The sequence below is a fragment of the Pleurodeles waltl genome, chromosome 3_1, assembly GCF_031143425.1.
Source record: "Pleurodeles waltl isolate 20211129_DDA chromosome 3_1, aPleWal1.hap1.20221129, whole genome shotgun sequence".
Classification (NCBI taxonomy): domain Eukaryota; kingdom Metazoa; phylum Chordata; class Amphibia; order Caudata; family Salamandridae; genus Pleurodeles; species Pleurodeles waltl.
Window position 1 is genome coordinate 996,401,303 of NC_090440.1, and position 14,039 is coordinate 996,415,341.

The following is a 14,039-nucleotide window of genomic DNA, read 5'->3' on the forward strand; positions in this document are numbered from 1 at the left end:
ATATAAGCGAGGTCAGACTTCTGCAAGTGAAGCAGATAACTGACAATGTCTTGGACTGCTTGCTTGAGTAGTTCAATGTGCCTGGGAAGACAGTCGTGCACAAAACGTTTCTTTTTGGCTGCATAGCAGAATCTTGTTGTAGGACTGAGTGCCTGGTTAGGGATGGGCATGTACTCTTGGGGCAGGTGGCGAAAGGCCAATTCTAAGACCTCAGGAGCCAAATCGCAAGATTTAGCTACCTAAGGTTCATGGTTCAGAGTGTAGTGGCAGATATGTCTTAGTTTGGGAATCCCCAACAATGGATGTACATGACTAGGGCTTGCGGATAGAGTTCCCACTTGTGGAGTTGTTGTAGCATGCTGCTGAGCAGGTCCGCAAGTCATTTCCCACTACCAGTAGGTACTCCACTAACAGGCGGACTGTGATGGGGAGCCCACCACCAAATGGCCCAAGCTAGTGTTGGCATCTTTGGAAAGGGAGCGCCGCACTGCTTCAGAAGGCAGTATATGGTGGACATGTCTGTGTGAATGAGAACCGCCTTGTGCTGAATGTGACAGAGGAACAACTTTAGTGCAAGCTCGAAGATCAGTTCATGTGAACGCCTTGTTGATGGGGTGCCCACATACACTGGTCAGTCAAATCCTGTAAGTGCATCCTCCACCTGGTGAGGGAAGCATCTGTTGTGATGGTCACTTGCGGAACTGGGTCAAGAAAGGACCAGTCCTGCACACAGATACAGATTGTTGCTGTTCCACCACTGCAGAGAGCAATGAGTGTAGACCCAGATCAACACTAGGTCTTCCCAGTGACCACCCACTTGTGACCATTGTGCATCTAAGCACTCCTGTAGCAAGCACATGTGTAATCTGGCATGGAGGGACTATGGCATTACACAATGTGACTGTAACTTGGCGATCTGGCTGAAAAAGGGGAAGCCACAATTGTAAAGCTTGAACCTGTGCTGGGCTGTGATAGGCTTTCTGTGTGACACACCTGAGATTGGCCACTTTGTGATACGGATGGTAACCCTTAAACCGCATAGTAGGTCTACGGTGGCCTGTGTGTCTGCCAAGGAATGCTATTTGGTTGCACCCTTGATCAGCCAGTCAACCAAGTAAGGAATGACATAGATGCTGTTTCTCAAGATGAGTGGCTACGATGGCAAAACATTCTGTGAACACCGTAGGGGTGGTGGTGACCCCAAACTGACACAGCTTGAACGGATCATGCTGGCCAATTACCACAGACCGGAGATACTAGCGATGTGCAGGATGGATCGGAATGTGAAAGTAGATGCTCCTCAGGTCGAGGACTGTCATGAAGTTGCCTTGCTGCAGATGAGGGATGACCTCCTGGAATTTCACCATGTGGAAATTATCTAACAGGGTGGCTTTTTTTTTTTTTTTTTAGGAGCCTGAGGTCGAGTACTGGCCTGAGAGGCCAATACTTTGGGATGAGAAAGCACAGGGAATATACTTGCTCGACACAGTGGTAGAGCGGCCCGGTGCAATGGCCCCCTTGTACCTTCCCCATGAAGGTGGTGCTGATGTTATGGGGAGAGGGAGTTTTGTGGTGAGGAATGTTTGGTAGGGTGGTGGTGAGCTCCAAACAGTAACCCTAGCCTAAGATAGTGAGGACCACTGACCTGAGCCACCATGGTAGAAACCCCTGTAACTGCCCCCAACAGGTGTAGTGTGAACAGGGGCGGGAGAGTGTCTAAGTGAGTCACTGCTTGGTGAGGGCCACACCATTAGGGCTTAGGAGTGGTTATCCTTGTAGCCTCCCCAGGACAGCTTGGTGAAGGGGTCTGCTGACCCTTCTGTCTCTGAAAGGAGGAAAATGCTTGAGGAAGTGGATTTGGCACTTCTGTGGTACTGGGATCTGCAAAAGGAATAACAGTTAGCAGGTGTTTGGAGCCCCCCCTCCCCCAATGGCCTTTGCGGTACTGGTGTTCTTTTTAATTTTTTTGAGCATCTGGTCAACCTCTGAAGGGCAGGTTGAGCAGATGTTGTACTGCAGGCAAAAAAACGGAAACACGCAGCCAGGCACGATGGCAAATCAGGACAGTTGAGTTAATGCAGCACGCTGACATGTCGGCAGCGTTGAGGGCATACCTAATCGTGGTGTTAGATATTATTTCACCTTCCGTAACGATGTCTCTTATTCTGTACTCCTCTGGGGGATGCTGGAGCAGCTCCTTCATTTTGTCCCAGTATGCATGGTCGTACCATGAGAGTAGGCCAACAGAACTGGCAATGCACCAACGTGTTGCTGATTGAGCAGAGATGAGCTTTCGTGCTGCATCTAACTTTTTGCTGTCTTTGTCAGGTGGTGGTATATCGTTGGTACTGCAGGCACTGGCACGCTTGCAGGATGTATGTACTACCAGGGAATCTGGAGGAAGCTGTTCCCTAATGAATGCAGAGTCTAAAGGTGAGGCTTTGTATTTCTTGTCCACCCTCAGGGTTATTACCCCAGATTTAACCTGCTCTTTGAAGACCTCGGGAGCAGTTTTAACATCCCTATTAGCATAGGATGAAATTGCAAGGAGCGGTGGGTGGAGGCTAGTATCTCCACCTGAAAGTCTTCATCCTCCTTTGTATGTGCATCTCCTTTGCCCTGTCCTTTTCAGAACCTCGTGATACAAGGTGAAGTCATCTGGTGGAGATGGCCTTGCTAAATAGAGGTTTAGATAAAAGTCCCCAGGGGAGTCTATGTCATAATCATCCCACAGTCATCCTGTGAGTAGAATGGTGTATCATATGCATCTTGAGGAGAACCTAGACTATCGTCCCAAGACAAGAATGTAGGGAGCCCTGTGGTGATTCGTGCAGAGGGGCTTCAAGTGGTGAGCAGAGGTGCTTCAGGTGGTGGTGGTGAAGTGGAATGGGCAGGAGTTAAAGAATAAGGCAGAGAAGGGGGGATGAAGAAATGGGGAGTGGGGGAGAATAGGTGGCAATGCAATAGGCAGAGGAGGCAGGGAACTGGAGCCTTGGTCATGCCCCCTCTTTACTTTAGCTTGTGGCTCAGGTGGCAAGTTGAGGGCTTCCTCGAAAGTCAACTTCCTCTAAGAAGGCAATGGATTGTGAGGCTTTGGAGGTGGCAGAATAAGAATCCTGCTGGTTTGCGGGTAGATTAAGATGGGCTTCTGCTTGGCATCAAGCTCTTCCTGGCGTCATTGCAGACCAGGCTAGTCTTGGTTCTTGGATGCAGAAGAGGACAGAGCCTTGGACGCCAGTTGATGCAATGTGAAGAAGGCTTTGGAGCCAAGGGGGATTTTGGCGTTGAAGGAATCTTCAGCGCCGAAAATGTCCTGGAGGGCGTTTTCAACAGTGAACCCACAGGCAGTGTTGCACAGACAGGCGGGGTTTCAAGTTATGAGTTGCTTTTGGGAGCTGGCTAGGTGCCGAATCCAAAGTATGTTTTTGGTGCCCAACATGGTCTTCAGGCAGTAGGTAACAGGACACCTGCTGCTGGGCTTCAGGGCTCGATGCCCGACCCCCCTTGAGCGCAGTGGTCAGCCACAATTTGGTGCAAGGGTGGAAGGGGGGGCGGGGAGATGAGGGTGGCAGAGGGAGAGATGTACTCATAGCAGATGTCTTCCTCATCTGCATTTGCAGTGACTGAGGGTCTTCAGATTCTGGTTCCAAGCAGGAACTTGCCTCATGAGAGAAGATATGAGGCTTGAAGTCTCTGGCTGAGATTCGACTTCCACCTCCCGGTTGCTTAAGAGATTGGATGTAGTTCCTCTGCTGCTGCGTCATGGGTTGTGAAGCGACGTATCGAGCCAGATGGTAACGCAGTGTCTTCTTCGATCAGAAGGCAAGGCAGGCAGAACAGAAGGCCTCATTATGTTTCAGAGAGAGACAGAGGTTACACACCTGGTAGTGGTGGGCAGAGGCATTTGCTCGACATTGAGGACAATGTTGAAAGCAAGTTTTCTGTGCAGTGTACGACAGAGTAGGCCCTAGAAGGAGCAAAGAGTTAGCCTTTGTTGAAGCAGACGAGTAGATCAATGACTGAAACGACAGTAGACACGACAATTACTTTACCAGCAGATGTAGAGGAACCAAACAGGTCCAAAGAGGATGACCAGAGGTCGAACCGGAGCTTGGTAGAACACGTCCAAACCCAATGTCAGAAGAAAAACAACAATCTAACAATGGAGCTGATGCCCATGTGCATTACCAGCAATAGGTGGAGTCACTATATCTCGTGACTCGAAAACGTATTCAAAGAAAAATCAGTTTCCATACATCGTAACACTAGATGGCAGGAGTATACACACACCATGCTTATCTACAGCTAAACATGCCACAAACAAATGGATTCCCTAAAACTGCAGTTCTCCAACAATGGCAATATTTATACATTCAGAAGCTTTTATTAGTCCCCAGTGTGAATCCTATGATCACAGCCTATGGAATAATTAAATTTAAATTATGTGAAGATGCAGTGTTGGGAACTAATGGTTTCTACATTTGTTATGCTAACTTGCGTTTTGGAGTTTGGGGTGGGGGGGTCAAGGATGTTAACAATGACAAAAATGTTCTAGTGACATGGTGTGAAATGCTTGCAAAGATTATGGACCTGCCAGATGGCAGACCACCATGACTGGGAGCTACGGGTCTGCTGCCAAGCAGATCTCATGGACCTGTGGATAACTCTGGGGGGAGGATGAAAACCGCTGTACTCAGACTCTAATGACTGCATGTTCTTTATGTGTCAATGTTGATACGTATCCATGAGCCCGCAAATTATTTGTATATGCCATCTTGAAAACGTTATAAAAAAAAACAACAACTTCCAAAAACAAAAACAATGACAAAACTATACGAGCTCTGACTGCAAGAGTAACTGGCTAATAGTGACAGTGAAATATAATACAAAACAAATGGGTTTTCATACTTACAATGAAAAATTAGTTGCTCTTGTGGTTTGCAAAGCTCTGATGGGAGATTACTACATACCAATGCCAAAGTATAGCCAATGTATGACTTCTTGCCTTTTGGATTTTAGAACAAATTAGTGCTATTTATGTGAGGAGAGCAATATGCTTCTGTCCATGCCCACACTGAGGTCCTCACGACCAGTAGCCTCATCTAGTCATTTAGAGGTGGACAGACAGTAGACAGCGGGCAAAAAATGGTGACTGCCCCATCCAACAAACTCTCACATCACTGACCTGTGTCGTTTTTTTTTAGTTTTTCTAGTGGCAGAGCCAGTGTTAGCTCTGTTGCTGGGAAGAGTCTTTTTGTGATTCAACAGCCAGGGGACCTGGCATTGGAAGGATAGACATCAATAAGGGAGCCCCTCCTATGCCATGTTGGGCAGCTTTTTTCCCTGTCTGGACCCACCATGTAAACCACAACAATCCCAGAAAGGAAAACACAAAATGTGGCCTATGTGGAAGTGGGAAAAAATTCAAAGCACAAGTGGGACATTGGTTTAATGTTCTCCAAAGGCAGCCTCAGTATCCTGATTAATTAGAAAAATTAAACTTTGGATTCTGTTACAGGTTTCAGTGCAGGCTCTGATGCTGCCTATATATTTACAACTCTCACTGCCAGTACTAGCACTGGCGACCAAAATTAAAGGTGTGCTATAAGACGGACATAAGAAACCAGTCATTAATTTTGGTTTTGGCAGAATATCAAAGTCTTCTTGTATCAAGATACAGCTTTCAGGGAGGGAGCAAGGAAAGTACTTTTGGCTCCCATACAGGAGAATCACTGCACCATTTGTTTCTTCCATGCATACAGCTACACATTTCTTCCTCAATAGTTTTAGGAGTGAGCGACAACCCTGTAAGTGTTCATGGGAAAGTTATCAGGAGGGTAAAGACAATCAAACCAAGGACAAGGGTCTGGAGACCAGCAAGTAGGAGATGCACGGTGTCACTAAGGACAGGCAGCTGTGTATGTGAAATGAAGGAGAGGTAGGAACTGGAACATGGTACATTTTAGCAACCAGCAAGATCAAAGGCCAGCTTCACCCTAAAATGAGTGGATTATGGAGACACTGGACAATAAAAGTAGGAAATATTTCACCTCCTCTTCCTCCAAAATGTCATCATCATCATCAGAATCCATCAGCAACTTTCTTTTTCTGCGAAGTCGTTGAGGCCGTTCAGACTCTGTTACAACAGCTATCTGGTTTTTTGCCAGGTTTTGGCTCTCCTTGGACTCCCTGCACAACACAGATTACAGCAAAAGAAATACACAAACACATCAAATCATTTTGAGGCTTAATATGAAATGTACAGCAAAATCTTCTGAACAGCGTTAACATGCGGAGCTAGGTAAAAAGTTCACACAAAGCACAACTCTCACAAATAAACCCTTTACAGATGTGTTCTTTCTCTACTCAGACAGTTTAGAAATTCACTGAACATTGTGATAACACGACTTGATGAATGCTGTTGAAGCCTCTGAAAGCATACCAATCAAATGCATTTTCTAGTAACATTCGCCAAAACAGAAAGAGTTCTTTGGCACTGAGAATGGCATTATTAGTTGAATATCCAATTCAGTTACAATACATTAAAATAAAGAAGAACATATCTTAAAGATGCTGCTCCAATATTTTCTGTTATTCTACGGCTGACTAGACCAATGCTTCCATCTTGGCCAGCAACCATTTCTTACTATAATTAGATCTATACTACCTGTACTTACATGTGCCCCACACTGGGGATCAAACTATGATCTTGATATGTTAGCGCAATTTACTTATAAAACCAGAAAATATCTGTATCAAAAATAAAGATGTTGGGGAAAAACAAATCATCACACATTATTCTAAGCACTGGGCTGCAACCAAATTAACTGCTGCAACCCCTGTTAATGCACTAAAATCAGTAGAAATTAGTATATATATTTATTTTACGTTCCACTCATTTGTATGATTATCTGATCAGTGGATTAGATTATGTTGACATATTTTGATTCCCTTAACTTCTATACAGACATTGATTTGATTGTCGTCAGATTTCTTCTGATCTCTTTATAAGAGCGAAGTAACTCAATCTGTAGAAATGTTGCTATTTTCATTCACGAATCTCTTTGGTCACTGGAATACCTGTTGGCCATTGATTAGTCTGTACATGGTGCTACTGCCCCATGGTATGCAAGAATTGTTTTAGATATGCATGTGGGGGCCTGTTAACTGTGTTCTGTTTCAGTGTCATTTCCTGGACACATGGATGCTTTTTGCCCGGGGCGTGGGAATCAGTCTGTTCAAACTATTTTGTGGGTATGAGGTATTTGTAACTCTCTGTATGTTAGGGGTGCGAGGTATGGTGTATGCAGAGTACAATAAATGAAGCTGTTGTTGTATTATGAGTTTGCAACTAAATCTTAATGTCACTTGAACTGTGGTTTGCTGTGAATTTATTAGCCCTTTTTCAAGGGAAAAATAAAAATGTTTGCACTATAAGAACCATTACTACCTTTTAACTGCTGATGAATTCAGTACATTTTCCCGAGGTATTTTCAGCGCTTTCCTGATGTCGGTGTTAATATATGTGATGTGTGTGTGGAAGCGAAAAATAAGGCTTCTGTCTGATATTGCACTTTATCTTCCAATGTGCATGGCCACTAGCCTTGACCAAACCCATCTTGCAGCTAACCCCCACTATAGGAAGCTATAGGAAGCCTTCTGTTTAGTGCAGTAGGAATTTGACAAAAGCAACCAACCTCACAAACAGGCAATAATAAGCTGTGCATACACCTAGCGTATTAAGCAAGTTAAACTAAATTCTGGTGTCTTAACTTTTGTGCAGATGCGTCAAATGGCACCAAAGGTATTATCAATTAAATCTTCCCAACCACCCCCCCCCCCACCCTTCCTATAACATGTCCACTTACCCTGTCTTATCTGCATAAAATCTGGGATCCATGAACTGGGCTTAACTTGGCATGTAAACACAAAGCAGTACATAAATATCTACTGTATTTTACTAAAAAAATGTTATTAGCAAATTAACCATTTTTTGTCTACAGGGAGGTCTTTGTAGATCATGGTCTCAGTTGGCTTTGCCGTTATGATGCTGTGCATGTGCACAGGCTGTGATCTTCACTTGCAATAGGCCTGCACTAAGGGAGGGCAAGAAATTGGTTTAGCAAGTTAGGGGAATGGCAGTCAAAGTCCTTGCCTCCATAGATGATGCAGTTGTCAATAATGAAACACTCCGGCAGTCAAGCTGTCCGAACACAAACTCACTACCCAAACGTATGAAGTGCCCACTTCAAAAGAGCCTCGCTACCTGGTCACTTAGTGAGGCTGATACAGAAGTTCCATGGGGGACCAATAATGCCACCCAATGCCCATGAATAAGGACTACCTCGAGTCTAAATACCCTGTCTGGCAGGCTCTTTCAGTCCTCTACTTTGTGAGCCACTCTTATACAAAAGATCCAAATAACACATGCTCACAGTGCCGCAAATCTACAAAATAAACATTCATACATCATCAATGCAACATGGATGGAAGGACTTGGGTAAATAGGGCTAGCAGAACCCCTTTATTCAGAAGGCAAACCCAGTTAACCACCTCCCCGATACAAGTACCAGAAAAAAAAATCCCCGTCCCTACCGCTAAGAATATCTGCTGCCAACACTGCCAGTATTTCCAAGAACCACGAGAGGACAGGAATTACCAACACTTATTAGAGCTGCACTTTGTGTGCCTCACCACAACAGAAAGCCCAGCAAAATTCTCTTTTCTGATGAATCCTTCTATGCCAAAGCAAACATCCCAAAAATGTTCAAAAAAATACTTTGAGGAACCTGCAACAGGTCTCACATTGTTTGAGCTATGAACAAGGAAAACCCCATCCAAAGAGATTTGACTGGTTGACACTTAACCCTCTACTGAAGACGTCAAGTCATCAGAATTGTCAATTAGCAGTACATTCCAATAGCATTTCAATACTGCAATCCAGCATTGTGCTCAAATGTGAAGTCTTGTCCTTTCAAAGAGATTAACCACCCTAGCAATTTTGTTTTCTCTCCTTTCGTTGTAGTCAGCGTGATAGATATGGTCTAGACGAGCCGTAAGGTTAAGTCTAAAAAGTTAAAGCCTGAATCTCGAAGGGCCCACATAACAGCATAGCACTGCTTTCCAAAGGCTGTTCAGTTCTGTACCCTAGGAAAAAATTGAGGAACTCGCTGATTCCTGCCCATGTCAAAGAGCAAGCCAAGAAGTGCTTCAACTCCCTTTTTGGACAAAACTGCTTGTACAATGAAGGGCTCACTTTAGTCAGGGGCTGTCAACAACGGTATTTTGAACATAGTGGTTTTTACATCATCAAAGGCCTAATCACACTTCCCAGTTGAAATTACTTTCCTCTGCTTCTTCTTGGGGACCACAACTATCAAAGGAGCAACTATAATCCAATAACAGGCAACAACATTTTGGCTCAAGGCTCCCATGTGGGTCTGGGAGTGTCTCAATGCAGTACTGCATGTAATTTTGCATGCAAGAGGCGGTAAATTTTCCCATTTCCCAACTGAACTCCAAGGAAAACCAATGGTTACCTGGATTGTCGGTGTCACCTTTATTTCCTCACCAACACCTGTTTCAAGTGTCCAAGCAGTTTTGTGATGAATTACTCAACACAGTAATGTCATTTAAGTAGGCCACACAGAACTCCTCAGGCACTGACAACACACAATTGACCAACACTGAAAAGTGGCAGGAGCTTTTTCTTAACCCGAAGGGCATAACCTGAAACTGACAGAGGTCTTCTGGGATGGAAAAGGCTTTTTCTTAGCACCAGGTGCCAAAGCATTCTGCCAGTACCCACTGGGCTGATCAAAGATAATCCAAGTATTGCAGAGCACCAAACATGTCCGCTAGCTCATCACATGGAAGAATAGGGGAATGCACATTGATCTTGTGGACGGCATTCAGAACTTAATTAAACATGTATAAGTGCAGGTTCAGAAATCTTTACTTTGGAACTAGTTCCAAAGTACACGCCCATGGAAAAAGGGAGTGCCCAATCACTCCCAGGTCCAAAATCTTAGCAACCTCTTCTTTGTTGCTTTCTTGAAATCAGTCTAGCATCCTGTGTCTTTTTTTCACTAGCAAACTATCTTTAGTGTATATCATGCACAATGGCGACATCCCTAGGGTGAGTGAAAAGACATGTGAAACCTTCTCTAACGCTTCATCACTCTCGATCCGTTTCTCAGGAGTGAGTTTAACTCCTTCTAATGAGCCATCCTTCTGATCACTATGCAAAAGGTCAGGGAAGGTCTATCCTTCCCAAGCTCTTCAGTCGCTGTAATATTGTTCATTATGTTATCTTCAGATATTTTCCTTACCAACTTTTAAGGGCCACTCCATTATCCTCTGTAGCGCAAGAACTACTTGACCCTCCTAGCACACATTAAGTGCTGCTTTCTGGCTTGTAAGAAAGTTTTTCTTCATCTTACCCATCAACGTCATGAGGCTCAAAACATGGTCCACTATATTCCTAGCCTGGGAATAACACACCACAATCAAGTAAATGCCCAACAGGCATCAAACAGCCTATATCTTTCTTACCCTTCCATTTCTTTGTTCTCCTTTTACTAAATGCTTACTCTTGCAAATGGGTACTCCAGGCTCCCAATGGCTACCAGGCCACTGACACCAGGTATATTTTCTTCAGACTTGAGTCGCCTCCTCTCAACCGCAGCCCGCTAGGCATCTGTCTCACTTAGAGAAGAAACCTTCCTCCCACTGCAGCCCACCTCACTGACGGAACACATTGCTTCTGGGTGAATAGGTTTCAAACCCAGATGTCCACTTTGAGTACTACAGGCCTTCATTGGTGGCTGTCCCCACTGTCAGCATGCTGTATATCAGGGGTGCAGCTGACACAGGACCCTTCACAGGACTATCTTTCTTGTGAAGCCATTCCCTGTGGCACTTAAAACAATTTGCCACCTAGTATGTGGAAAAGACTTCATTTCTTCTCTTTACGGTTAGTAATCCAGTTCTCTCAGACTTCTGTCCCTGCTGAGCCTTCGGAATCATTTGGACTCTTTTCTGCTGGTTTACAGCCATTCTGCTAGGGGGGTCTTCTCTCTCTCTGGACTTAGAACCATTCAGCTCCTGGTCCTTGTTTGCTCAGTTAGCTAACAACTTTTTAACACTACTCTGGCTCTTGGGTAAATCAGACAACCTACAGTTTGAGCATGGTAGGGCACTCATTTCAGAGGCGCTCCATCACCATCAACCGGTGTAGGGAATGGTAACCCTTCACTCATCCATTTCACTCACACATTCCAATTATGCACTACTTCATGGATCCCTGTTTTCAAATGGTACCCCATCCACCTTTTTATGCTTCTGGAATCTCTGAAGAAACAGGGCAATGTTGAACCATTGCTTTATCTTTATCAAAATAAAAGTTCTGTATTCTAAAAACAATGTAATTATATACATATAAAGACACATTTACTATATGCACATTTACTATGGAGCAGACAGAAGGCTACGACTACCAGTTGCAAGGTTATCCCAACCCTGAGATTTCCCACAGTAATGCATGCATGCCTCGCAAACAATTTCTTGATAGCTGCTATAGTGCATTCTGGGATTCATAATCTGGGCAATACCCTTTCCGCGAGTAGGAACCCTTCTTGCGTAACCCTCCCTTGTTGCGACTTTGCCATTCTAACACCCTTCCTAAGTCAGAATGCCTTTCAGTCAGAGTTTCGTTTCAGTTCTTAGCATGTTCTCAGCTTGAGTAGTTGTCCATGTGTGTTAAATGCATCTGCGGCCTCAGTCGGCTGTGCCGCTTACGCTCACAGGCCACAACCTCCACTTGAAAGCAGCCCATGTTGTGGAGTATAGAACAAAGCAACTTAGGTATAAGTCAAGTAGCTATATTTCAGCTCTGCAGGTGTCGTCCGTGCTCTTTAAAGGTCCAATGCAAGGTCAGGCACTTTCACATCAGTTAAAAAAGATCCCATTTGACACAACTAATACTCAGAAGCTCTGGGTGCCCTTGGGCCATAAACCAGTTGCCACACCAGTACAGGGCTTAACTTACGAACAGCCTGCCAAATTTCAAGGAGATTCATTAAGCAGCACCAAAGTTATTAGCAGATTAAAACCTTTCTGCCTCCTTCTTTAATGTTCTGCTCCCCCACAAATAGATCTGCACTAAATTTAACATACCCACAAAAAACTAAAATTGTTCATGTCTAAAAACAAAATTCAAATGGATTTGTCAAATGGTGCCACAATAGCAGCAAGTGAATTTTTTTTTTAAAATCCTCCATCCCTTTTAACTGTGCCCCTCCCCTTTGGTGGATCTGCAAAAAATGTATAATGCTAAGAGTAATCTAAATATTTTATGTCCCTCTCAACATTTGAGCACCTTCATCCCCCATTGATAAAGGGACATTAAAAAATAACCTTTTCAATAGTCCAGATGTTTTTCAAATGCAATTATCTGAAAATCATCAAAATGCATTCAAAAAGAATGCATTCTACTTTTACTTCTAAACCAAGTTTGTCGTAAGTCTGTTCAGTAGATATTTCTGTAGTGGAGAGCAAAGGCTTGTAAGAAAGCTCACATGGGAAATGCATTGTTTTTACTTCTCCTCACCCTATAAACAACTTTCCCCTCCTGCACGGATCTGCGCATAACCTACCATTCCGAAGCTTAGCCAATTTCACTAGAGTTGTTCCTAATTTTATCAATCCGCAGCAAAAGTGATTAAGAAACCTCATAACTCCTCTTCAGTGCGAAGTACAGCTAAACCATAACCACAGATCTATTGCAAACTTAATGGTATGTGAACAGATGTGAAGAATGCAATATGTAGGATTTCCGGTTTTCAGTTAAAACCGATTATAACTGATAAAACACCACCAAAGGGAATACTGGTTTTATAGGAGAAACCAGGAAACATTGTATTTTGCCTCACTTTACTGCGTTGGCACTATCTTGTATCAAACAGCATAAGTGCAGCCCCTATGGCTAAGCACTTATCCATGAGGAATGTCCTCACTGTGACCTACACGGTAAACCACATAATATGACTTTATGACCATCCACACAGTCTCAAGATGGTTTGGACCTACTTCGACTTCGGTTTTGGGAGATGACTCACTTTATATAGCTTGAGGCTACTGCATATTGCTGTGTGGTGGGCAGCAAGTTCTCAGCTGAATTCTGAACACTATCAGTCCAGGGCAAGCGGCATCACAACAGTGTTGTCCTCTTCGTTAAGAGCAGAACAAAGCTTGGCTTTCTGAAAGCTCAGAAAGCAGGGTCGTAGCAACAAAGACCACTGTGCATACATATGCCTCCAGAAATAATGTCCTCTCATAAAACACTGATGTTGTCAGTATTACGTTGTGAAACTCTGAAAATTATGCCTGTCGGAGACGCATCCCCAAGTACAAAAGGATCAGGGGTCACATCATGAATATCTTCAGTCCAAGGAGTCCGCATATTGGTTTTAGTGAAACTGTTATGTTTTCATGCATATGTTAATTCACAAAATCTACGTCTTAGTGTATGAAATGAAAACTGTACAGCTCAGTATTATAAATAGGCAACCACTGCTCTGTTTTTCCTAGTATTTGCTGCAGTCTGCTTAGTTTCAGCAACAACAGGGTGAATTAATTTATATAGCCACAGGACCACCTAGTTCAAGTTTCTTTCCTAATGCCTCATGTCAAAATGAAGCCTGGAACTTCTGGTGGCAAAAGAGACTTGACCTCAACACGTGGCAACATTAAGAGTACAAACCACTATGACCACATTTAACAGAAACAAACTGAACCGTGATCATTCCTTTCCTCAAGATGGAAAATGCATTAGAAAAGTGCACACTGCACAGAAAACAAAGGTAAAGTGCCTAGTGCAACTGTCATAGCTTTCCCACAAGAAAACAGTCCCTGCACTGTTTTTAAATAAACAAAGTCCTACCCACGAGCATGGTAAACATCAGTGACTAGAAAATCACATAGACGTGGCCTAACAATGTAAACTAAACTTCACTCACAGTGTCAACTGCACAAACAAA

At 43.8% G+C, this 14,039-nt stretch overlaps 1 protein-coding gene across 6 annotated transcripts in view; it reads right to left on the reverse strand.

Moving 5' to 3' along the window:
* L3MBTL3 (L3MBTL histone methyl-lysine binding protein 3) overlaps positions 1–14,039 on the reverse strand; it is a 558,444-nt gene that overhangs the window by 308,840 nt on the left and 235,565 nt on the right. For all 6 annotated transcript variants that reach the window (XM_069224176.1, XM_069224178.1, XM_069224181.1 and 3 more), the window contains one exon: positions 6,051–6,189. In XM_069224176.1, coding sequence (XP_069080277.1) covers positions 6,051–6,189 — 139 coding nt within the window. The remainder of the gene's footprint in view (positions 1–6,050; positions 6,190–14,039) is intronic.